We start from the raw sequence: 25,049 nt of genomic DNA, 5'->3' as shown, positions 1-25,049 counted from the left end.
TCAGCCTAGCTAAAGGTTTGTCAATTTTGTTCCTCTTTTCAAAAAGCCAGCTCTTAGTTTCATTAATGTTTTCTATTGCTTTTAGTCTCTCATTTATTTCTGCAGATATTATTTCCTTCCTTTTACAGATTTGGGGTTTGCTTTATTCTTTTTTCTACTTATTTAAGGTATAGTGTTAGATTGTTTGGGAATTTTCTTGTTTCTTGAGATAGACCCATATTGCTATAAACTTCCTTCTTAGTACCACTTTTGCTGCATTCCAAAGGTTTTGATACGCTGTAGTTTCATTTGTGTCTATGTATCTTTTGCTTTCTTTTATTTCTTCACTGATCCAAGAGTTGTTCAGTAGCATGTTGTTTAATATCCAAATATTTGTGATTTTTCCAGCTTTCTTATTGTAGTTGATTTCAAGTTTCGTACCCTGGTATGAAAAGATGCTTCAGATGATTTCAATCTTTTTAAATTTGCTGTCTGGATAATTTATCCACTGGTGTGTTAAAGTCTCTTACTATTGGGTTGGCCACAAAGTCCGTCACGTTTTTTTCTGTATGATGGCTCTAGTAGTGCTTAGTCGTCTTTAACTTCATTTGGAACAATTTAGTTAAACTGTATTGTGACAGCTGTCATATCAGTGTGCACTTAAAAAAAAAACATGAAACTTGGTGAATTTTTGTGCAGCCATTTTAATATTGAAGATCGGAAGAAGATATGCAACATTTTTGGTGTATTATATGATATTATTATTATTTGGTGTATTATATGTTATTTTACCAAGAAACATAAAAACATAACTGAAATGCAAAAAGATTTGTGCAGTTTATGGAGAAGGTGCTGTGATTGATCGAACATGTCAAAAGCGGTTTGTAAAGTTTTCTGGTACTACTGACATTTTGGCCAACTAATTCTTTGCTGTGGGGCTGCCTTATGCATTGGGAGATGTTGAGCAGCACCCCGGCCTCCACCCACTAGAAGCCAATAGTGGGAGATAGTCGCCATACTCAAAATATCCAGATCAATACAGTTATTGGTGAAAATGAAAAATGTGTCTTTTATTTTCTGGAAAAAAGTAAATGGACTTCCTGGCAAACCCAATAGTTGGGTCTGGTTTTATAAGCAGTCCCACTACTCCGTGCCTTTTGATTGGTGAGTTCAGTCCATTTGCATTTAGGGTGATTATTGATACACTAGGACTTACTACCGCCGTTGTATCTTGTGGTTTTTGATTGCTCTGCATCGCCACTATTTTTCTCGTGTCTCTGTCGGCTATTGTAGCTTAGTGGGTTCTGTGCTGACTTTGTTTCTTCTTTCTTTTTCTTTACTGTTTCATATCTCAGTTCTGCGGTTACCATGAAGTTTGTATAAAATATATCGTAGATAAAATAGTCCTTTTCCTTCTCATAGTGTGTTCCCTTCATTTGCCTCTACAAGTTCCCTCCTTGTACCCCTCCCCTTGTATGTTTTTCTTGTCATGAACTATGCCTTTTTACGTTGCATGTTCATCACCAAACTGAAGGAATTCTAATTATTTTTTATGCTTTTTCCTCTTTAACCTTTGTGTATAATTGTTTAACACCCTATTCTGAAAGAGAGGGGCAATTTTCTGCTTCTCTCTGTCACCTTACTCAAAGTTTTGTGGGCTGCTGTCTTTTTGTTTCAGGTGGCAGAGCTCCTCCCAGCATTGCTTGTAAGGTAGGCCCTGTGGTGCCCAGTCCCCTCAGCTTTTGTTGGTCTGGGAAAGCCTTTAGTTTTCGTCATATTTGAAGGATAACTTTGCTGGGTAGAGCATTCGTGGCTGGTGGTTTCTGTCTTTCAATATTTTGAATACATCACTCATTCTCTCCTTGCCTGTAGAGTTTCTGCTGAGAAATCTAATGACAGCCTGATGGAGTTTCCTTTGTAGGTTACTGTGTTTTTCCTCCGGGCTGCCTTGGGAATTCTCTCCATCACTGACTTTTGACAGTTTTAATATAAAATATATCTTAACAGCCCTGGCTGGTATGGCTCAGTGGATTGAGTGCCCACCTGTGAACCAAAGGGTCTCCGGTTCAATTCCCAGTTAGGGCACATGCCTGGGTTGCTGGCCAGGTCCCTGGTAGGGGGTGCATGAGAGTCAACCACACATTGATGTTTCTCTCCCTTTCTTTCTCTCTCCTTTCCCCTCTCTCTAAAAATAAATAAAATCTTAAAAAAAATAAAATGTGTCTTAGAGAAGGTGTTTTTGCTTTAGATAATTAGGGTTTTTTTTGTTGTTGTTCATTTCTTGCACTTGCGTGCTCTTTAAATAGGCTCTCTGTCCTCTCCTATAATTCCAGGACACCTGTTATCCTTATGTTTTCCTTTCTAACATAGTCAGGTAGTTCCCATACAGTTCTTTCATTTTTTAAAAAATCTTACTCTTCTTTCCTTTTCCGCCTGAATCCTTTCTAGGCTTCTGTCTCTGAGCTTGCTAACTGTCTTCCCCGTGGTCACATTCTCCATCTCATTTATTGGGTTCTTCAGCTCCAGAATTTGTCTCTTTTTCAGAGCGTCAATTTCTTTGGTAAAACACTCCTTCTCTTCATTAATTTTATTCCTGAGCTCACTGAACTGACTGTTTTAAATTCTCTATCATTTAGGTCACATTCTTCCATGACTTTGGTTCCCGGAGATTTGGTATTTTCGTTTTGGGCTACTTGTGCGACCTGGGTTGTTCCTCTGTAGGTGCATTTGAAGTGGTGAACATCTTTCTTATTTAGGTACTTTTTGATTTTAACAAGTCAGCAGGTTCCAAAGCCATTGTGGGAGCGATCATCTGTGTGACCAGGGTGATGGGTGCCTTCACTGTGCTCGGGTCGCTGGGGTCTCTGGGCACCACTGTGGTGAGGGGATGAGGCAGGCTGGGGTGGCAGTGGGTTCTCAAGCCCATTTGGCTTCTGCCCGTTTCCCTGTGGCGAGTGGTGCTGCTGTGCCATGGCCAGGAGATCATAGATGTATCTTCTCTGCGGCTACTGGTCTCTGGGGCTGCGAGCACCACAATGGGGAAGGGAGCCAGATTATCAGACGCTGACCCTCTTGCCCTCTGCCAAGTTGTGGGGGGCTGCACCCTATCTCCTCCACCGCATTTGCTGGGGCAGTGAGCTCAGTTGCAGCAGCCAGGTCTGCAGGGCCGTCCCTGTCTGTCCTCTTGTTCTGCCTCCTCTAATCGTCCCAACCCGCCCACTTTCAGAGGTATCAGTGTGTGCCTCTCTCTGGCATCCTCTCGTGTTGAGTAGAGGAGGCTTCGTTGGGTTATAGGTGTCCGCCCAGTTGATATTGGAAAAGAGACGCAAAGGGGTAGTGTCACTTTATCACGGCACTGACGTCCTTGGAAAAATTCTTTTTAACCGGCAGAAAAGAACAAAAATCCTTCCCTACATTTAAAGACTCACCTTGCTCTTCATGCAGCGGTTCACTGGGGAAAAACAGAATGCTCAGCAAACATGGAATGAGGAAGCAGTGAAGAACTGTGGCTCACAACCCAGAAGCCTTACTAATGTACCACTTAAGGAACTTTATTATTTTTATGGAAGATATACATGAGAAAATTACTATTTTAACCAATTTAAAAAGTGCAATTGGTGGCATTCAGTGGTTATACCATGATGGGTAACTGTTGCCACTCTTTATTTCTAGTACTTTTTTCATCATCCTGATCAAAACTTCTATTCCCGTTAAACACTAACTCTCTCTTCCCACTCCTCAGTTCCTATGTAAGTCATTTTTGGTAAGTTACTAAAGGTATTAGGGGCCCTGAGTGTGCATTCTTCTGAAGCAGAGGGCTCTCAAAGGTGCCAGGCTGGTCTAGGGCTTCGTGTGCACAACTGTAGGAGCCTAACTAAGAAGGCAAATCCTCCTATTCCCTTGTCTGTCTGCCTCACTGCACTGTGAAGTCCTCGCGGGCCTGGGGGAAAGTTGGGTGAGAGTAGTGCTGTGTCTCAGACAAAACCAACACTGGTGGTCTGCGCAGGCGCCTGAACAGACCACTGCCTGGAAGAAATGCTGTGCTTGAGAAATGGCTCCGACACGTCACTGTCATCCCCAACTGCCCTGGCAGCCCGGATCCCTGCATAGGAAGCACAACCAGAAGAGTGAGTTTGACCAGTCTTCTGAAGGAATAACCACCGTAGCCCACAGGATATTTTCTGGTACCGTCCCTGAGAAATGGAAAGCCCTTTGCCAGCAAACATTTAAAAAGAGGGCTGATGCAAGGTCATGTTTGAATAATGGAACAGCTCTATCAACCAAGATACTTCCTTTGGTGGTTTAGGATGTAAAATGGCTCACTGTGCATGTGAAAAAGGACAGAAAATCCCCTTACTTTAGGTTCACGCTAAATGATACAGTAATAAGAAAACAGTGGACAAAGAAGCAATGGTGAAGAGATCCAAATTTCAGAAAGATATCCAAAAAGTAAAACAACTGCTTATAGACATGCAACTCTTAAGAAAGATCTGAAGCAAACAAAAATCAACAGGTAATTTTTCAATTTGTGGTACCCAAGTGTTTCAACCTTGTTCTCAGCCCACCCTTTACGAAGGGGACTGTGAGTGCTGAAACGTACACCTTCCCATTCTGCGTCTGATGCAAAGAGCAAAGGAAAGCAAGTGTCCAGACCGGATAACTGAGAATGAGCTGCATAGGAAGTGGCTGACTTAAGAGATAATGGGTTCGGAGTGCCCATGGACATTTTTCAATAAATATTGTAAATATATTTTCTCTATGATGATTTTCTTAATACTATTTCCTTTTCTTTAGCTTACTTTATTGTAAGAATGCATATACAAAATATGTGTTAATCAACTATTTGTATTATCATTAAGGCTCTTGGTCAAGAGTAAGCTACAGGTGGTTTAATTTTGAGGGAGTTGAATGTGGATTTTTGACCGGTGGGAGGTTGGCACCCCTAACCCATGTTGTTCAGGGTCAATGGTACAACCTAAAGCTCCGTTAAGATGATGTGAACTGTGTAAAGCTTAGGGTTATCAATGTCATACTGATTTAAAAACAAAACCCAGATTTCTCTTTAAGAGTTACAGTCTGGATTTAAATTAGATATATTTTCTTCTCCATGGGTGATTTCCATATGGACCTTTCAGGATGCAGCTGACCAGCATATACAAACTTTTCTTAGGTCTAACTCATCTTATACTGCAGCCTATATGGACTTCACCTGCATCAAATCCAAGAATGTAAAACGCTCAAAGAATGTTTGGGAATGCTTTAGGTATAATGGCCTGTGCTAAAAATTTTCATGTTTTCGTGTGTGTGTTTTACTTTATTTCATTGAGGGGCTAAGTATCCGTTAAAAATACCAAGTAAATGGATGAACCATGTTGATAAATTTTTAATCTTAATGTTTTAAAACTTTTAAGCCAAAAGCATAGAAATAGTAGACTATTTTCCTGTATTATTTATAATGTGAATTCAGTCCATTACTCCTTTCCCCCACTTTTACTTCAAAAAATATTTTCAGCAAGAATAATTGGGTGGAAGGGAGCTAGAAATAAAAAAAAGAAAACAGGTAGGAAAAAAATTGAAAGTCTGAACTAGACCATTGTTTTAAAGATATGGAAAGGAACATACAACACTTGGTACTCAAAGTAGAGAAAAACGATCAACACCTACAAAATGAGTGACTGGCAGGAGAGGGGCTGACAGGGTGTAGAATGGGGAGGGCACACAGGATATTGGTAAAATTCTGTTTCTGAAGGTGGGTGATAGGTGCGTAGTTATTTTAGTTTTCATTTATTTTTTTCTAACTTTTGAACTTTCCACATATTCTTTTGTATGTACCACACACTTGACTAATACAACCATTAGGTGCAATTCCCAGCCACAATTTTTAAATCAAACTGCTGTACTACGCCGCTCACTTTTGGAAAAATCACACACTCTCCCTAAAATAGAAATAGTCTTGATTCTGGCTCCACCACTTCCCAGCTGTGTGTCCCTGGTGAAGTGGCTCAGCCTCTCTGAATGTTTCCTCAGAGACAAATGGGAGTGGCCATATCTCATCACTAGACTTCACATATTGTGCTCAAATCATTATCATCATCACGATTCGTTTGTTGGAAGTTTAAACATGGAAAACTTCAGTCACGGCCTTCACCTTCAAGACCAGGAGTTCTCAGGCAGGATGACGGTACAGACCCACGTCGTTTTCCTGCACTTGGCAGATGCTGTGATCTTTAACAATTGAAGGCAAGACCTCCACCCGCAAAAAAACTATGCCTTGTTTTGTTCTGCTACTTGCTTTGTCACCATGGTGCTGTGGAGCCGAACCTGCCAGACCCCTGAGGTCTGCCCATATTGAGGAAGGACAGGTTTCTCGTGGCAGGGCCCAGATCTCCTTCTGTCTCCTGACAGCTATTAGCTCATGAGAACTTTATGTATTTCTCACTGATACATACGGGTCACACCTCAAACTACAATTATTAAAATAACTACCATGTGTACGATGCCATGGACACGCTGAGTTGTATGCCTAACCCACAGTACCTCAGAATGTGACGAGCTTTGAAGAAAGGTCTCTACAGAAATAATTAGATGCAGAAGAGGTCTTTAGGGGGGATTCTAATCCAGTGTGACTGGTATCCTTATGAAAGAGGAGGTGAGAACATAGACGGGCACAGAGGGAAGACCCGGGAAGTCACAGGGAGGAAACAGCCATCCAGAAACCTAGAAGAAACCAACCCTGGCCACACCTCACTCTCTACTGTCAGCCTCCAGCACTGGGAGCAAATAAATTTCTGTTGTTTAAGCTGCCCAGTTTGTAGTACTTTGCTGTGGCAGCCCTACAAACAAATACATCTGAAATGCAGGAAATGTGGTTAACAGGCTAACAATTCCTTATGAAAACCTCTGCTAAATGACACTGCAAATTTCAGTATTCTTAGAGAACGCTTGGACTACAATGAGCAGGAGCTGGGAATAAACGGACTTTCCTATTTGTAAACACCTTACCTTTTCTTGGTGTGTCCATTTGGCTTTTCATCAGGAGGCAGTTCAATGATGAGCTGACAGGACTGAGCATGATCGAAGTTGTTTGGAGTCTTTGGTGAGCACTGGGTGTCCAGCATAAACACCTGTAAGGATACACAGAGGTACAGTTCAGGGCCCCGCCACCCCACACCTGACTCAGAGATTAGCTGGGTGGCTGAGGCAAGTTGCTGACTCTCTCTCCTCATTTTCCCACCTATAGAATGAGGTTGATAATGGTTTCCTACCTCGTATATTTGTCGAGACAATGAAATGAATGATTTATGTATTATGCAGGCAAAGCGTTAGAACAGAAGAGCAAATATTCAATAAATGTTGGCTGCTGACACTAACAATACCACTACTTCTAGCATATGGTAATGCATTACACTCCGTAGAGCAGGCACTGGTGTTTAATATTAATTAAAAGTCAATGAAGAGGGGCTGTGTTTGTACAAGAAATCCCCTGATTGTGATATACAAAAAAATAAAAATAAAAGAAGTTCATCAGGACTCGCCCACAGTTTGGAGAGTAAGTAGATGGGCTACATCACTAGTCCTGACGGGAGGAGTGACGGAGGGCAACCACTTCCTGGGTTCTGACCCAAAAGATTTCGCTGTGCATGATTTAACCTACTTTCACTACTTCCCTTTGAAAACAGGAGTATTTTTAAGGAACTCTTTCTTTCCAAATTTTGTAAGAATTATCAGATTATGGAATACTGGGTTATGCGAAGAGTAAATATAGGAGGGAGGTTTGGGATTGAGGAAGAAAGAGAGATATTAGGAAGTGGGAGGCTCGCCGAGTGGTCTCTGCTGTTCTTCCTCATTAATGATGTGTTTCAGAAAAGGAGTCCACCGGCATCTCCTCATTCCCCCTGTGCGGTGGGACGTGGTTGAAGGACCACTGCCTGCTCCTGGGAATGTTCTTTATCTAGCCAGGTGTAAGAGCTAATTTTTAGAGAAACCACCCCCTTGGAAGACCACCCCTTTTGCTTCCCTAGGAATGATTAGATGTATTATAACTTCTGACGTGTGTCAGAAGAAGAGTACATGGTGAACCTGCATGGGTAAGTACATTTTCATTTTACTGATCAGCTGCATTCACCTCAGATTTATTAAGATGCTTGTTGATGTTAAGCTCTGTACTTTGGGAGAATAGAAAAATATCAAATAAATTTGCCATCCGTAGGCATTCATAGTCTAGTAGTAACAATCATATTTAAGCAAATACTTATAAGCAGTCCAAGCAAACCGAACCAGGTACAAAGTGGGAAAAGGACCCGATTTGATCTGGGCTCTGGAGGATGCAACAAACAAATGATGGTGGGAAGGACCATAATGCTGCTGATTGGGTTCAAGTCACTTCTGGCAAAGAAGGGTACTGGCGAGAGGTCGGAGGCAGGGGGTGTAGGCCCCTATGGGAATGAAAGACAGCCTGGTGATAGAGGACCTTCAGGAAGGACTCCCAGCAGCATGCCAAGCTTCTAGAACCCCTGGGATCAAAAGCCCTTACCTGCTGAGCCATGGCTCGGATGCGCCAGTACTCTGCCTCGGCACTGGGGGAGGAGGAGGGGGCCGCCACCCTCACCTGGCAGCCTTCCCCGCTGAAGCTCTCGGTGCCGCTGTGGAAGCAGCCCAGCAGATCCTGGGGAGAAACAGCAGGCGTTCACCGGGTGCGTCTGGGTTCGTGGCTCCTGGTTCTGTCTCGAGTCTGACAATGTCACTGTGTCTGGGACAATAGTACTGACCCAACCGCTGATTTTTAACCCTCTGCAAGATTTCAAGTGACACCGCCTGCTAGGAGGAGCAAGGCAGAATGCAGGTGGCCAACGTGCCGGGCCACCGGGTAGCTGAGGAGGACTGGACCCTGCTCGGGCGTGCTCTGAGCACTTTACCTTCACGGGCTTGAGTGTGGCAGAGAACGCGTCCTGCAGGGCACAGCAGGCCAGCCTCCACATCTCTTCCGTGAACACAGGGCCCGCCGTCACGAGGACGTACCTGCCAAAAGAAACTAGAAGTCTGAAAGCCATACATTTTACTGACACCAACTTAGACCCTTACAGGCGCGTACACACATTCATTCCACAGTTTCCTTACAAGTCTTGCTGTCTCTCGTCACTCTTGCCTCTGGGCCATCTGGGTTTTCATTGTCATACGACTACTTCCTAACCCATTTTCATGTAAAAACGTCAACAGGTCAATGTTTACACTTAGGCTTGCATGCAAGACTGCGATTATTCTGCATTGTTCTCCATTCTAGCCCCGTTGTCCACAACTCCTCCACACATAACAAACCAAACAATAAACCCCCCTGCTGTCACTTGTAATTCTTCTCTCCATGTACTCAGGCTATTCTCCTGCTTGCAAAGTCCCCACTTGTCAAAAAGCTTATCTTGGGAGATCTGACCAAGTGTCATTACTACAGAAAGCCCTGGTGATCACCCTCCTCCCCTCCTGTCCTTTCTTGGCATTCACAGTTACTCCTGACTGTTGTGACTTTTCACATGACTGTCGTGACTTTTCACATGACTGTCCCTTTATGTCCTGTAGAATAGGCTGTCTGCTCCCTGCCGGTAGGGACCTTGGCTTCTATCTCTCTCTGTGCTGCACAGTACTGTGTATAATGTGGCAACTGAACACCGAAGTGAAGACATAAGCACATACTCATTTTTAGAAAAAATAATCTGAAGAGTAGATTGTTTCCACAGAAAATAATTTAACTCCCTGGGATTTTATAATGACAACTCCGACTTCACAGAGAGCCAAGCCGCCTCCCTCTCACCTGATACAGGAGCAGCCCACTCTGGAGATGGTTTCCGTGGGCTTGGCCACACAGGCGACCAGCAGCTCGAAGAGGTCCTTCAGCATGGTGTTGATCATGCTCTCATACCTGATGTCTACAAGGAGAAGCAACGCAGGGGGTCACTCCTCGCCACTAAATGAATGGCTGGCAGTGACAACTACAGCAAAAGGGGAAAGTCCGAGTGGTTGAAAAATATCTGAGTGATGAAATATGTACATCCATTTTTGCCATATCAAGATGAAATATGTGGTTCACTTTAGGTGTTGATGTACATTTTTCAAAGTTAAGTATGTAATTTATCTATGTAGAGTAGAACATGATATTATGTAGCCTGAAAACTAGCTAGTAAAAAATTGAAATTCTTATAAAAAGGAGGGAAAAATAAAATATACTTCCTATGCTGCTGATAGTCGAATTAAATTGGATTAGATGCTGTTGGAAAACAAACAAGCAAAAATCTTTCTTGTTCTACCATTGTCTAGACCTTTCAGTCTGGCTTCAGTCTCCACACTGTCCCCAGGCTAAAGAAAATGAGACTTCCAAAAATCACGTTCCATGTGCCCAGGTGGAGGAATACAGCAGTGTTCTTTCCCTCAAAGTCCCTGTGATGCCACAAAAGCAAACTTCGGTTGGGTCCTCAAGGGTCCCAGACTGTGCGAAGCAATGACCTGGTCAAGAATATATCTACCCCTAGGGACGCGGTGATCGCCCCCACGTGGAAACACCCACTCCTCTTCTTTCTCAATGGTTTCCGGACAGCGCCCCTCTCCTCCCCTCCCCCAGCCCCCGGAATCACTTTACTAAGCTTAGTGGAGACACTGTTTCCTATCTTTGCTTTTCGACTTTCATCTGGGGTCCAGTTCTCAATAATTTCTTTACCGCCCCCCTCTCGCCGCCCCCTTCCTTTCCAGTTCTGTGTGCCTTTCGCTTTTGTTTGTAACCTCGAGCCGGCAGCACTATTTCTCCGGCTCTCGAAGTTCCAGATCTTCCACAGCAAAATCATGAGCTGGAGCCTGTATTCACTAATGTTGCTCCACCGGTACCAGCGCGGTCACATTTCCCCCGTGTCTGGCTTCAACACACCGTCCACTCCACTCTTTCAAAGCTTTTTTGCAAAGTGCCACAGGTATTAAAAGAAACTTCTCTTCATTCCTGTTAATCAACTTCTTGCCCCTAATGTCAGCCTTTTCTAAAACACTGCCTCCTCCATGTAGCTCCCCCCTTCATATTGGCCCAGATGAAGCAGGCCAATAGGATACACCCTTCCCTCACCCCCAGGCCACAGGGATATTTATTCTCTTTAAACTTACTATGTAACTGAATTTGCCTCCCCTCTCCTAATGTACAGATATCCTAGATCTTATCAGGTATTTTACTTTGGGCTGCACATATATTTCAAATATTCTGTTTGATCACTGGGTATAGGACACATAGGTACCAATTTTCTTTTTGACAACCTATTATTAGAAGGCTGGCATTGACCTTGTAATTCTATTTTAATAATTTCCCAGACAAAAATCACACACTGGTGAGCATCAGGGATTTACTAAGTTAGCACTTTTAGACCATGTGGCTGCTGACTAAAGAAATATTCCATGCCAAATGCTTGCGCACTACAGGTACCTGAGTGTATGAAGCTTTGAATGTGCTCCACCACCAGCTCACAGGACAGACCGATGGCATGCTTGAAGTTCGCGGAGGCCACATCCCAGTACGAATGGTCTTTATGGCTACGGCGGAGCCAGAGGGACATCACAGGAAGGAGAAGATGAACAACTGCATAGATCCCAAACCCCGGCCCTGGAAAAGAAAAGTCAGCGTCAGAATTGTGATCTCAGCGACTCTCCTGAGATACCAGGGAAGCTCTTGGCTTGTCTCTTGGCAATGCCAACCGCTTTTGAAGAAGCGCCCCCGTTCTCTGAGAAGGTGCAAGGAAAAACCATTGACCACTGACTGGGGAATATAGGTTTTTGATGGCACTTTTCTTTTTTGTTTCTGCATGATTTTAGTTACCCAGTGCTACATGAATACGCTCATAAAAATTCAAATAGTACTAATAAAGCTTAGGTATCTTGACCTACTACCTAGTTGCCAGATGTTAACATACAGATACATATATGCATATAAGAAACTATCCTTAAAATGCAAGTACATATTTTTACAGAAAAATAGGGTTTTGTTTTTATGACTTTGACATAAATGGGATCATGTAAATCTTGGTCTACATGTTGATATTTTGCTCTTAACAGTGTGTGCTAGAGACCATTCCCTGTCAGCAAACTGAGAGGCTCCTGATTTTTATTGCCAATACTATTCCATTGTCTGTTTACACAGCAGTTCACTTATCCACTCCCTTGTGGTGGACATTTAGGGTGTTTCTCCATTTTGCTTTACACACAATGCCACAACGAAAATCTTTGAGAAAGATAAATTTTTAAAATTCTAATCACAAAAAAGCATTTAACTTTTTAATAACGTATGAGAGTAGCTATGATGATTTTCCTGAAAAAAATTCCGATATAAACTTCACAATAGATTTTAAAACAGTATCAATTATCAAGTCTTCATTAGTTTATATTGAATACAAAACCCCTCTTATTACTATAAACTAGTGGTTTCTTTTGTGGTTCTGATTCTGTTAGTGAAAACTAAAATTTCTATAAAAATTCCCTTAATCTTGGGAAACTTTAGATGAGTAAGTGTGTATACTAACCTCAATTCAGAACAAGAAATAACTTTCTAAGGGATATTCTCTTCCTGCACTATCAAGGTACTAGGTGATCACTAAATGTCTTTTCCCAAATCTACTCACCTGAGACCTTCATACAGTCATGATGTTGCTGCATTGATACTGCACACAGACTGAGTGGTTCGTTTATGTCAGCAGTAGACACGGTGAGTCCTACCGACAGCTCTACGGCCAAGAGCATGTGAGGTCCAGCCAAAGAAGAAGGTTGTATTTATGGAACAGATTAAAGCCACTGCTCACGAAGGGACTGATTCCACAGCCTTGGCCTGATTATTATAGAGCTCCAACACATTCAACTAGCTGGCCACCATTATTTGTAAATGGACTGGTGGGAAGACTTGTAAATAATCATAGGGCATACCTTAAACATCACTGCATCATAGTCAACAAATATTTATTTGAGCACCTACTATGCTGTCTAGGGTACAGCAGTGAAACAGGTAGGCACTTATGGAAATACCTTCCTGAAAAACACTGTCTGTCTAACACCTGCCCCAAATGATACACATAGAAATATTCACCAGGTGTTTTGGTAACATCTCTCAACAGCTCGAAGAGTAAGTCCAAGGTTGGCGGTTGGTGCTGCCGCGGACAGTTGGACACAGCTGCTGTTAGCTGCTCCAGCAGGATGATCCAGACTTCTATCAGCCCTGGAAAGCAAGAACCAGGCCTCTGGGAATTTTGGCAAAACATAATACAGAATCACTGCGAGGTCAAGTGTAAAAGAGGTCTGTAAACTGCCACGAGCTCTGCCCACGGGAGGCATCCCCCTGTAAGGCAGCCCTCAGGGCTTGTAAACGGGCTGACTGTGATTTACCTGTTCTGACAAGTCAAAGGGGGGAAAAAAAGCCACTCAAATGTCTGCCTTATTCCCCTGCAGGAAGAAGGCAATACGGTTGTAAATTGTACATGAAATGATTGTCAGATTTCTTGGGAGTGGACGATGGCAAAATAACATAATGTCCTTTTAGCTCTATCACCTTAGTCAATCCTCTAAGAGTATTACCCGATTATACACGTAACAAAGCGCCATCCTAACCGTTTTCACGTGTGCAGTTCAGTGCTGTCAATTACACGCACGGTGTTGTACCACCATCACGGCCGTCCATTTCCAAAACTTTTCATCTCCCCAAACAGAAATTCTCTACAATCATTAAGCAATAATTCTCCCCTCACTCCAGCCCCTCTGGTAACCTCTAATTTACTTTGTCTCTGTCTGATTTTACCCATTCTAGATATTTTATGTGAGTAGAATCATAAAATATTTGTTGTTTTGTATGTCTGGCTTATTTCACTTGGCATAACATTTTCAAGGTACATCCGTGTGGTGGCATGTATCAGAATTTCGTTCCTTTCTGTGGCTACGTGTGCACCACATTTTGTCCATTCATCTGCTGGACGCCTGTGTTCGCTCTACATTTCGGCTGATGTGAATAAGAGTGCAGGGAGCACTGGAGTACGTGTGCAGTCCCTCCTTTCAGATCTCTCGGGTGTACACCTAAGAGTGCCGTTACTGGGTTATGTGGCAATTCTGTTTAGCTTTCTGGAGAACCACCAAAATTGTTTTCCATAAAAACTGCATCATTTACATTCCCATGAAGGTTCCAATTTCTCCACGTCCTTGCCACCACTTATTTTCTGTATTTTTAAAAACGATCACCATCCTAGTAGGTGCGAACTAGTACCTCATCATGCTTTTGATCCACATTTTCCTACTGATGATATTGAGCATCTTTTCATGCACTTATAGGCTATCTGTATACCTTTTTTTTTGACAAATATCTGTTCATGTTCCTTGCACACTTTAAAATTTTTTTCAATGATTTTAGAGAGAGAGGAAGGGAGAGAGGAAGGGAAAAACTGATTTGTTGTTCCACGTATTTATGCATTCATTGTTTGATTCTTGTATGTGCCCTGACCAAGGACCGAACCCACAACCTTGGCGCATTGGGATGAGCTCTAACCAACTGCAACACCCAGCCAGGGCCTCCTTGCCCATTTTTACAGTGGGCTGTTTACCTCTTTGTTGTTGAGTTTTAGGAATTCTTTATATATTCTGGATATTAAAACTGTACCAGATATATGATTTACAAATACGCTCTCCTGTTCTTTAGGTTGTCTTTTCACTTTCTTGATAATGTCCCTTGATGCATAAAAGCTTTTAATTTTGAAGCCTAAGTTACCTGTTTTTTTTCTTTTGTTGCTTGTGCTCATCTATTTTCTTTGCCCTTTCTAAAAAAATTTGCTCTGCCCCATTTTTTCCAAGGGTCATTCATCTGGTTTCTACAAATTATTTTAAATTTACCTGCCTCCACGGCAGTTCGCAATTCTGGTGCCCTCTCGGTCCTGTCCACATACAGGTCGCTGGATGTACTACTCACAGGCGGGGAAACGACACTCACAGTGCTGACGGGGTCATGTGCCTTGAGCAGCACGCCCCTCTGCACACACTCTCCTCTTCCTTCTGAGAGTTTTATTTTCAAAATGACAACATACTAACTTTTAGTGCTCTTCATTACTAGGTAGGGGGAAAGCATGAAATTCTCTTTATTAGATTCAAATAGTTTCAATCTTGCCATTTATGCAAGCACTTATATGAGCCCACATTTCAGCACATCACCGTCTTTGGAAATATCTGAACCTATAGCTCAGAAAGCTGTGCAGAAAAAGGACTCAATTTCCCTAGCTTCACATGAAAGGATGACAGTAATATAAGAAATAGCCCACTCTACAGTTTAATTTTAATTCTAATTTTCCTGAAAAATAAAATTGCATCAGAAGACTGCATTTAAAAATACTTCCATAAAAAACTACTTCCCCAATGTGAAATGTCCCCATTAATAGGAGGCAAAACCAAAGTCATGGATAATAAATATAATAAAACTAGGTGATAAGAAATTCTTATGAATCTTAAAAATATAGGGTGGGACAAAGCAGACTTACAGCTGTGAGTATGTGAAACACAGAGTTTATCCTTATGTTATTACTTATGAAATGTTGTATTATTTGGACAGCCATGTGAGCAACTGTAAGCCTACGTTTGCCCCACCCTGCATAAGCAGGTGTGCACAAGCTAATTTATAGAAAACTCAGAGGACAGAAAAACAGGTTACGTGCCACCATAAAGGGGGGGGCAACCAATAAAATCCAAATGGAGAAAAGTATGGGACAAAGTGCCTCACGTCTTCAACAAATAAATCGCAAAGGAGTTAAAAAGAGTTGGAGAGGAAAACCTATAGCTCGAAAAGGATTTAAGAGACATATCAGCCAAACATATAGTGTGGATCTTATGTGAATCCTGACATATCTAAGAAAATTGGAAAATCTAACATAATGGCTATTTGATGTTATTAAAGAGTTATTGTTCATTTTTAGGTGTGATAACATGGTCGTTTGTCATCTTTAAAGAATACATGCTAATATTTGACATACAGAGGGCCCAGAGATTTGAAAAATGCTCAACATCATTAGCCGTCAGTGAGATGCAAATTAAAACCACAATGAGATATCACCTCACACCTGTCAGAAAGACCATCATTAGCAAATCAACAAACAAGTGCTGGCGAAGATGTGGAGAAAAGGGAACCCTAGTACACTGTTGGTGGGAATGCAGACTGGTGCAGCCACTGTGGAAAACAGTATGGAAACTCCTCAAAAAATTAAAAATGAAACTATCTTTTGACCCACCAATTCCACTGCTGGGAATATACCTTAAGAATCCCGAAACACGAATTCAAGAGAACTTATGCCCCCTGTGTTCATAGCAGTGTTATTTACAACAGCCAAGTGCTGGAAACAGCCTAAGTGACCATCAATAAATGAGTGGATCAAAAAACTGTAGTACATTTACACAACGAAATAGCAGGAAAAAAGAAGAAACGCCTATATTTTGCGACAGCGTGAATGGCACTGGAGACTATTATGCTAAGTGAAATAAGACAGTCAGTGAAAGACAAATACCATATGATCTTGCCTATAAGAGGAATCTAATGAACAAAATAAGCTAGTGAGCAAAATAAAACCAGACACATAGAATCATGGAATAGACTGACAGCGATAAGAGGGGAGGAGGGAGGTGGAGACTGTTTGAAAGACGGTAAAGGGATTAGTCAAAGAACATGTATGAAGGACCCAGGGACTTAGACAACAGTGTGGGGATTGGGTATGGACGTTGGGGGTGGGTTGGGTGGAGGGCGGTGGGGAGGGAGAAGGATTGGGACAACTGTAACAGCATAAACAATAATAAAAAATATAAACAAAAACAAAAAATAAAAAACTAAAGAACACATACTAAAGTCTGCAATTTGCTTTAAAATGATATGAAAAGGAGGAAGTGGGTGGGGTGAGGGAGACGGGGGAGTGAGTGTGTGGGTAGACGGATACACATTACATGAGGTTGGCTGTAAGTTAACACTATTTGAAGCTGGGTGACAGGCACACGGCGATTCACTGTAGCATTCTGTCTGGTTTTACATATGTTTAATTTCCATGGGAAAGAAAAGCAATTTGACTTTTCTTTGGAAACCAGAGAAATGATATCTCAGAATATATCAATGGTGAGAATTAATTGTAAATACTAACTTAAAGCTTTACTTTTATTCTTTTCTCTGACTTAGCTATGTTTCCTATATAATTACACCTTTAAAGCCTTCAATGAATTTACACTGTGGGGAACTTCTAAGTGCTTGGCTGAACTGTGTCCGCAAGAAGATGGCTGCCTAGAAAAAATGGTCTAATGGTTTGCATAAATGGGAAGGGAATGTTGTTACATATATAGAAGCCATTTACAACTATTTTAAAGATTGTATTGTATAGATAAGCAACATTAGCTTCTGCTTATGATTGTCTAGGTTGGAGGTTTACAATGCTAAGTAAAAATTATTCTCATCTAATCTTTAGAATGAAATCTATATTAGGCAATATCTAGCCAATTTCCGATATTTTAATTGTTCTCTACATTAGGTTTTCCTACAGTGCTTCCTCATAACTTGTCTGAACTACTGAGGTTTTCCTATTTATAGTCTCCATGGAAAACTGTACATCTTCTAGCCGCCCCCCAAAATGAATTTGTAATAGAACAGTAAAACAGGAGAGAAATGAAACACAAACACGAAAGCAAATTTAAGAAGCCTTGCCTAAAAAGTCTTTTTCTAGGACTCGAAACAACCCATTCCCCAGATATTAGACCCCTTTTAGGATGCCATTTCCATTTCTACATCTAGAAACAAGACGGGGTCATCTGAGAGGACAGCAAGTAGGGGCAAGAGGCACCTGATCTAAGAATTGGCCAAAGTTACTGAGTGAACTCTGGTTCACAGGAAATTACATGGGAACTAATTTGAAACACATTCTTTAAAATTACTCTTTTAATGAGTCTTCAGCTTCACCAGTCACAGATAGATTCATTCTCCAGTAATGGTTTAATTTCCCTAGTCTCTAACCAAATAGTCCTGCGGGAAGTAATTATGTAATGATTGTATTTTCTAGAAGGAATTAAGAGACAATTACCAGACAATTTAAGTACCAATGCACCAATGCAACCACATCCCAATTTGCTAAATTCAAGAGAATTCCAAGTTAGAAATTATATTTACCAGAATCTGCAAACCTGCACTGGTTTTAGATGGAAGGTTCCCTCTAAAAAGAACAGGTTTGGAGGCATCAATTGTAAAATGTTTTTGGAGCATCCATGGACACTTCAGGTAGACTTGTGCTCTTAGAATCACAAACAGTAACAACATAAATGGATATTCATGATCTAGGAGCTATTTAATTCATGGCTTCAGCTTCTGAGAATGCATACATAGTGAGCCACCTGGCTTCGTCTAATCCATTAACTTACCAGTGTCATCATCAAAATCAGACAGGACCGACTCAATTCCATCCTCACTGCTTGCCGACTGCTCCTGAAGCCTGCGAGGCAAGCTAGCCAGTCGCCCGCTAAGGAATATTGGCTTCATGGGCATTTTGTAGATTTTGGCCAGTAACTAAATAGAAAATACCAAATTTCAATTACATATTGGAAAAAACTACACTCTGGATGTTAAAGAACAATAAAATTATACACTAGTAATCGAAAGGGGAGAGAAAAGCACAAAAGCTGCCATTGGATGAAAGTTTTAAAGTTGGTTGGTTGTGATTTGGCTTCACGAGGTGGCTCACACGGGGCATTTATCCCGGGGAGCGGATGAAATAGCATCCAATGGCAACGAAAAGGTGGAGGGAAAAAACACAATGAATACTTTTTCAGCGTCTCCATTGCCCATGAGTTTTGCATTTTTAGAAACCTACCAAGGGAACCGTGACACATGTCAAGAACTTCTGTCTAGGGTAGAAAGTGTCGACGAGGGTCCCCGAGAAGAGAGACTGCAGGCCAATCGGGTGGCTGACTCTCTTTTCCCCTTCACGTGACCCCACGTCAAAGAACGGGGGCAATGAGGAAAGGAGGACCCCGTGGGCGAGGTCAGAGACGAAGTATGGGGAGCAGAGCGAACAGACTGCCCTGGGCTCTTTATTCCCCTTTGTCACCTGGAGGCCATCCCCCCAGGGATCTCTGTTACCGAAACAAACTCCCGGGATCCTTATCTTCGCAAATTACGACTGTGCTTGCTGTGCCCTTACTGTTCTAGAAACCAGGGAAACCGCTGTGAGCGAGACAGACAAAGTTCCTGTCCTGTGGGTTTTGCAGACAATCATCCTTTATAATAAATAAAATTTCTGACACCAATGGTGTAGAGAAAATGAGACAGGTGGTACTACAGAGAGTGACCGAGGTGTGTGCCGAATGCCAGCAGGGAGCTGCTGGACTCCAAGCCCTGGTCTCTCTGCAGGGTGTGATTCAGATGAGATTTGGAAGATAAGGAGGGTCCTACAGAGGCCTGAGGAGGACAGACTACAGGCAGAGAGAACAGCAGCAGCCCTGGGTGTAGTGAGCCGGGTGCACTCGAGGGGCAGAAGGCGAGTGTGGCTGGAGCACAGTGACTGAGAGCAGAGGATCCGAGGTGCAAAGGGCCCAGAGTCCTGTCACGTGGGGCCCCGAGGAAGAAGTCAGGGCCGTGCGTCCTTTCTAAAGCCACGGGCTCAGCACTATCACCGAGGGGTGAGAAGGGCCCTGGGGACGCCACCTGAGAAGACAGGAGAAAAACTAGCTGCGAGAGGGTGCCCCTGAAGCCTAGAGGAGACAGGGCTTCCAGGAAAGAGTATCGCCTCGTCCCACAGGCATTTGCCAGGGGCAAGGACAGAGCCTTATTGAACGGGGCATGCTCAAGGTCACTGTCCACATGGGTTTCTCTGCTAGCTCTTCACTGAATACATCCCTCTTACATTTCTTTATGTCTGTCTTCGCTGTCTGCTCCCCCACCGTCCATGTCTTGGTACATCAGGAAGATCCCCCACGACTTCATGACTCTGCCCTCTACGGCCTGGCACAAACACAGAGGTCGTGGTAGCTCGACTGGGACTAACCGAGTTCCAGAGATCTCAGGAGCCAACTGCGTGTTCTGGTATACTGTCACTAGGTCCTCTCTCTCCTTCATGGACGGGGTGGGGACAAAAACGTACACTCCCAATCTAAGTCCAATCGACGCAGAGACAGCAGACAGTGTTTCTCTCGGGCCTCAGCAAAAGGCCCCCTGCAGGTGTTTTGCAAGCCTGTCCTGAGGCAGGTGTCAGGGCCGGGGCTCCGGGAGCATCCTCGTACCTGAGAGCAGCGCCTGAGGTAATCCAGGGCAGGGAGGCACAGGTCTGGGGCCGTGGCACCTGGTCCCGGGACACAGTCTCCGATCTCCTTACAGTCCACCTCCCCTGGGGCAGCACAGAGAAACAGGGACAGCGTTATCCTTGTTTATGCCCTGACAACAGACAACCTATTTATTCACAGCGCGTTGGTTCACCCAGCGTCTACTAAAACGGAGAAAAAGTCCTTTCGGTCAGTCTCCCTGCATGTGTGCACGTTAGACACAGTTGGGATCGTCCTGCACATCTTATTTGGTTGAGATCACTTTGTTTTGTAACTTCTTTTTAGTAAACAATGAGCATTTTTTCTCTATTCTGCCACAGTATTTGTTCCTGGGCACACTAGTTCACTTTCCTAGGCCCCCACTGTTGATGGTGTGACTTTAAAAAAAAAATTATTGATTTCAGAGGGAGAGAAACATTGATTTGTTGTTCCATCTATTTATGTATTTATTTGTTGCTTCTTGTTTGTGCCCTGACCGGAGATCAAACTTGCAGCCTTGGCTGGCAATTTGGACAACTCTCTAACCAACTGAGCTACCCGGCCGGAGCCGATGGTGTGACTTCTGAAGCTCCGAGGAGGTGACCCTGGAGGCCAGCCCTGTGCTGGGCTACAGTGAAGCACCAAGACTCTCCATCTGGAAAAGGACCTCGTTTGCTGCCAGTGCTCAGCACTAAACAGTGATGATAAATGAAGGCTCTGGGAAGATTCGAAACATCTGGGGCTTGGGGATGGAGACTATGTAATTGAACTGAAATTCTTTCCTTTTTTTAAAAAAATTTTTATCTAGAGAGTTAACAGATCTGTAGAGGGCTTCTAAATTTTCTATAGGTAAAGAGTAGTTGAGAATTATCATTTTTATTCTTATGTAATGAACCTATTTTTCAGCTTTTAATACAATCATTGCATAGCACTGTAATTGTTTCTAATTATCTATAATTGTAGCAACTAGCACCGTCCCCTGTGTGTAAACAGACATAATTACTAAGCACTAGTTAAAATTCAAAAGCAGACAAAGAGGCATTTTCTCCTTAAAAATGGAGAGATAAACATTTCATATGTTTTAGCTCAGAGATTGGTAAACTTTTTTTGGACAGGGCCAGAAGTATAATACTTCAGGCTTTGCAGGTAATACTGTATTTGTTGCAGCTTCTCAACCCTGTCCCTGGACCATGAAAACAGCCACAGACAAATGACCATGGTTTTGTTCCAATAAAACTTTATTTATAAAAACTATCAGTGATTGGATTTGGCCATGGGCCATAGTTTGCAAATTCCTGGTTCAGGTGATCACATCTTACACTATAAAAACACAGACTGGGTCAAATTCATGTTGAAATAACCAAGTGGGAACTAAAAATAAATTCATTCCCTAGCTTGTTGATCAAAGTAAGTATTTGAAAGTTTGTTACTGAGGCTGCTGCGGTGCATGTCCAAGTCTCTGCAAATGGCGCCCCCCGGAGCTGGGGTAGCACCCAGCCAGCACGGCTCTCCTGGGGGCTCAGACAGTCCACTCCCCACAGCCCCACACAAATAATTCCACCTTGTAATGCACAGAAAAAAAAAATACAGGACCTACCTGTTTTAAATATTCTCCACGTGCACACTGATAACTATATCTTTATTTTCAGGTCTCAACTCCCTCAGTTAAAATCTCAAATTTCTAACATGCAGAGAAGCATCTCCACTTGAATGTTTCACTGAAACGCAACACATCCACATGCCCCAAGAGAGAACTCAGTACTTTTTCTTATCTGCCACAGCTAACCTGCTCTGCTTTTGCATATCCCAATTCCGGGCAACATCAGCCCTTGTAAGAAACTTGGGGAATGGGAGTCATCCTCAGTTCTGCCTCTCAGCTGCCTGTTCATTTCAGTTTAAATGGCTTTTTTAAAAACAAAAACTAGCCTCCATGAAAGTATTCATCTTATTAAGCTGCAGTGATTGATTTATGTGTCTGTTTCCCAGAGTAGGCTGTGAGCCTCTCCCGGGCAGGAAGCATGTTTTATTCATCTTCACATCCCATCGTACACACAGGCCGCCGGGCCCTCGTGCAGGTGCTCCCCTCCTCGGGGACAGCATACCAATAATGATGCCTCCAATGAGAAGTACAGGTCTGTGAAATCGTAGAAGAGATATGCGTATGCTGGTCTGTGCCCGGTTCCTGGCACAGGGCTCCTCAACCCTTGCCACGTCCTCGGTGAGCACAGCACTAGGAGCAGCCTTCCTTCTGGTATTTGGTCTTTGAACCAGGCTCCTGACCTAAACCGCTCAGCATTCCTGATAGGAGAGCTTTTTTGTTTTAATGAGGCAACCCTGGTGGGCACCTGGATGGGGGCTGGTCACCAGAAAAACCAAGTCATGATTAGAACTTGGAACTTTCAGCCCCTCCCCTCATCCTCCAGGAAGGAGAAAGGGGCTGAAAATTTAGCCAGTGATCTATCAGACCAACATGATGGAGCCTCCACAAAAGTTCCAAACTTACAGGGACAGACAGCTTCTGGGTTGGTAAGCACGGCTCCAGGCTAGGATGGTGGCACCACCCACCGCCACGGGGCAGAACCTCCTGCGCTTGGGATCCTTTCAGACCTCCACCTATGTCTCTTTTTGTGTGGTTGTCCCTCTGTATCCTTTAGCATGTCCCCTGTTATGAAATATACTGGCAGATGGAAGTGTGTCCCTGAGTTCTGTGAGCTGTTCTAGCAAAAAATAGAATCCAAGAGGGTGGGAATCATGGGAAGCTCAACCTTTGGCCAGGTGGAACGGGAGTCATGGGTAACCTGGAGACGAGCGGCTTGTGTCTGAAGTAGGGGACAGTCTCGTAGGACTGAGCCCTTAACCTGTGTGGTCTGAGATACCTCTGGATAGTATCAGAATAGAATTGAAGGACACCCAGCTAGTGGCCCAGAGAACTGCTTGGTGTGGGGAAAACCCCACACATCTGGCGTCAGAAGGGTTGTGAGCGTGGCAGCTGTGGGAGAGGAAAGGCGACAGGCAGGAGAAGTGAGTTTGTTCTTAAACAAGAACTGAGTTTTGTACTATTTAATGCAAAGATCCATACTCGAAGCTCTTCTTATAATTAGGATACTAAATTATTTGGCTTCTATGTAACATGGGACAGCATGGTAAAAAGCCTTCCTTTGTTGTTCAAAAGAAACCTTCCTTGAGGATGTAAAAGTCAGTAAGGGAGTGGCTGCCGTGGCTGCCCTCCGCTCAGTCACTGTTTCTCAGGGTGAATACAGTAACAGGACAAGGTCATGTGATAACAGGATATAACAAGGCTGGTCTGCAGGTCAGACCTGTGGCCTCCAGCCTGTCTCCTGAAGCTTGCACATGGCTCCCGCTCCTCAGAAAAGGGGAATATGGTGAAGTCACCTAACTTCCTTGTGTCCCGCTTTCTTTTGCAAAAGAATTTGTTGGTTATTTAGCAAGAACATAAATGAATATTATGAACCTTTTATTTTTCTTATTTAAAAGGCTTTCTGGCCTCGGCCAGAGGGGCTCCGTTGGTAGGGTACCATCCCGCAAAGCGAAAGGTCGCATGTTTGATTCCCAGTCAGGGCACATGCCTGAGTTGTGAGCCCAGTCCCCAGTTAGGGTGCAATTGATGTTTCTGTCTCATATCGATGTTTCTCTTCCTCTCTTTCTCCTTCCCTTCTCCTCTCTCTCTAAAAATAAATAAATAAAAATCTTAAATAAATAGATAGATAGAGGGCTCTTAGTCTCCACATCTGCGAACACTCCATGGTGAAATTCTCAAACTTGAACACTGAAGTTTCCCCTAAATCCTTGTTTCATTAACAGCCCCTCCCTTCCATTCCGTGGACGGACTCGCGCTGCACCAGCGCCTGCTGCAGGAGGTCATGTCATGTAGCAAGAAGACTCTACTTTGTTAGAGCCTTCCTAAGTCAAGCACAAAATCAGGCAGGTAGCTCCTGAAACATAGGAGGCCTCCAAAGAGGGGGACTTTTACACTCCAAAAGATTTTATGATTAATGAGGCCTGGGGGGAGACATTTTTAATTTCTGTTTAGGAGCTGGGAACTCAAACTCTAATTATGTGACATTGAGGAGAATAGTTTCCTGCCTATGGGCAACCAATGAATATAATACTAAATATCTTAAGGTTCAAAAAGAAGTTGAAGTAAAATAACATATAGATTGAAAACACGCCAGATTATAATATTATTCCATGAGCACAATGAAAAATGTCAACCTTGGACAGAACCCCAAGCTGCTTTCCCAGTGAGCTCTCTGTTTCCGAGTACACACCATCTGCTTCCATCCCAGGATGCTCAGTGGGCCTGTCTCCAGGGCTTTCCACACAAAGCCAAACAGGAACGAGTCCCCAGCTGTCACAGGCATGAAAGGAGGACTCCACTCACCCAGTCCTTTGACAAACTTCATAAGGCACATGATGTAACTAGTGGCTGCATTAGCAAAGACCTGGATGTTGTCGGTATTGAGAAAAGCTTCAAACACATCAAACACTGGAGCTTGGCCTTTTCCTGAGGGAGGAAGATTATAGAATTGTAAGGAAGTTAAGTCTCTACCCTTCAGGTTGCCCAAACTCCCAGCACCTTCCACTGGGCCTAGGAAAAATCCAAAAAGTCAGGGCCTTCTGAAAGGACAACTGGCCTGGTTCCCTTGCTGTGCTTCTTAGTTTTGCCTGCAGGGGGAGCTGCAGGAACGCTACAAAGAGCTCAGGGGGGAGAAGGGGACACAGCTGGCTGAATGCAGGGCTGAAGCAATGTGCAGGCTACA

General features: G+C 43.3%; 1 protein-coding gene across 5 annotated transcripts in view; it reads right to left on the bottom strand.

Annotated features, from left to right (window-relative positions):
- Positions 1 to 25,049, bottom strand: part of ARFGEF3 (ARFGEF family member 3) — a 166,346-nt gene that overhangs the window by 12,443 nt on the left and 128,854 nt on the right. For all 5 annotated transcript variants that reach the window (XM_024551900.4, XM_024551901.4, XM_024551902.4 and 2 more), the window contains 9 exons: positions 24,671 to 24,793; positions 20,251 to 20,354; positions 18,394 to 18,538; positions 13,073 to 13,201; positions 11,426 to 11,602; positions 9,782 to 9,896; positions 8,895 to 8,997; positions 8,513 to 8,644; positions 6,982 to 7,103 (listed from right to left, as the gene is read on the bottom strand). In XM_024551900.4, coding sequence (XP_024407668.2) covers positions 6,982 to 7,103; positions 8,513 to 8,644; positions 8,895 to 8,997; positions 9,782 to 9,896; positions 11,426 to 11,602; positions 13,073 to 13,201; positions 18,394 to 18,538; positions 20,251 to 20,354; positions 24,671 to 24,793 — 1,150 coding nt within the window. The remainder of the gene's footprint in view (positions 1 to 6,981; positions 7,104 to 8,512; positions 8,645 to 8,894; positions 8,998 to 9,781; positions 9,897 to 11,425; positions 11,603 to 13,072; positions 13,202 to 18,393; positions 18,539 to 20,250; positions 20,355 to 24,670; positions 24,794 to 25,049) is intronic.

The sequence above is a fragment of the Desmodus rotundus genome, chromosome 11, assembly GCF_022682495.2.
Source record: "Desmodus rotundus isolate HL8 chromosome 11, HLdesRot8A.1, whole genome shotgun sequence".
NCBI classification, from domain to species: domain Eukaryota; kingdom Metazoa; phylum Chordata; class Mammalia; order Chiroptera; family Phyllostomidae; genus Desmodus; species Desmodus rotundus.
This window is presented reverse-complemented; position numbering and strand designations above follow the sequence as displayed.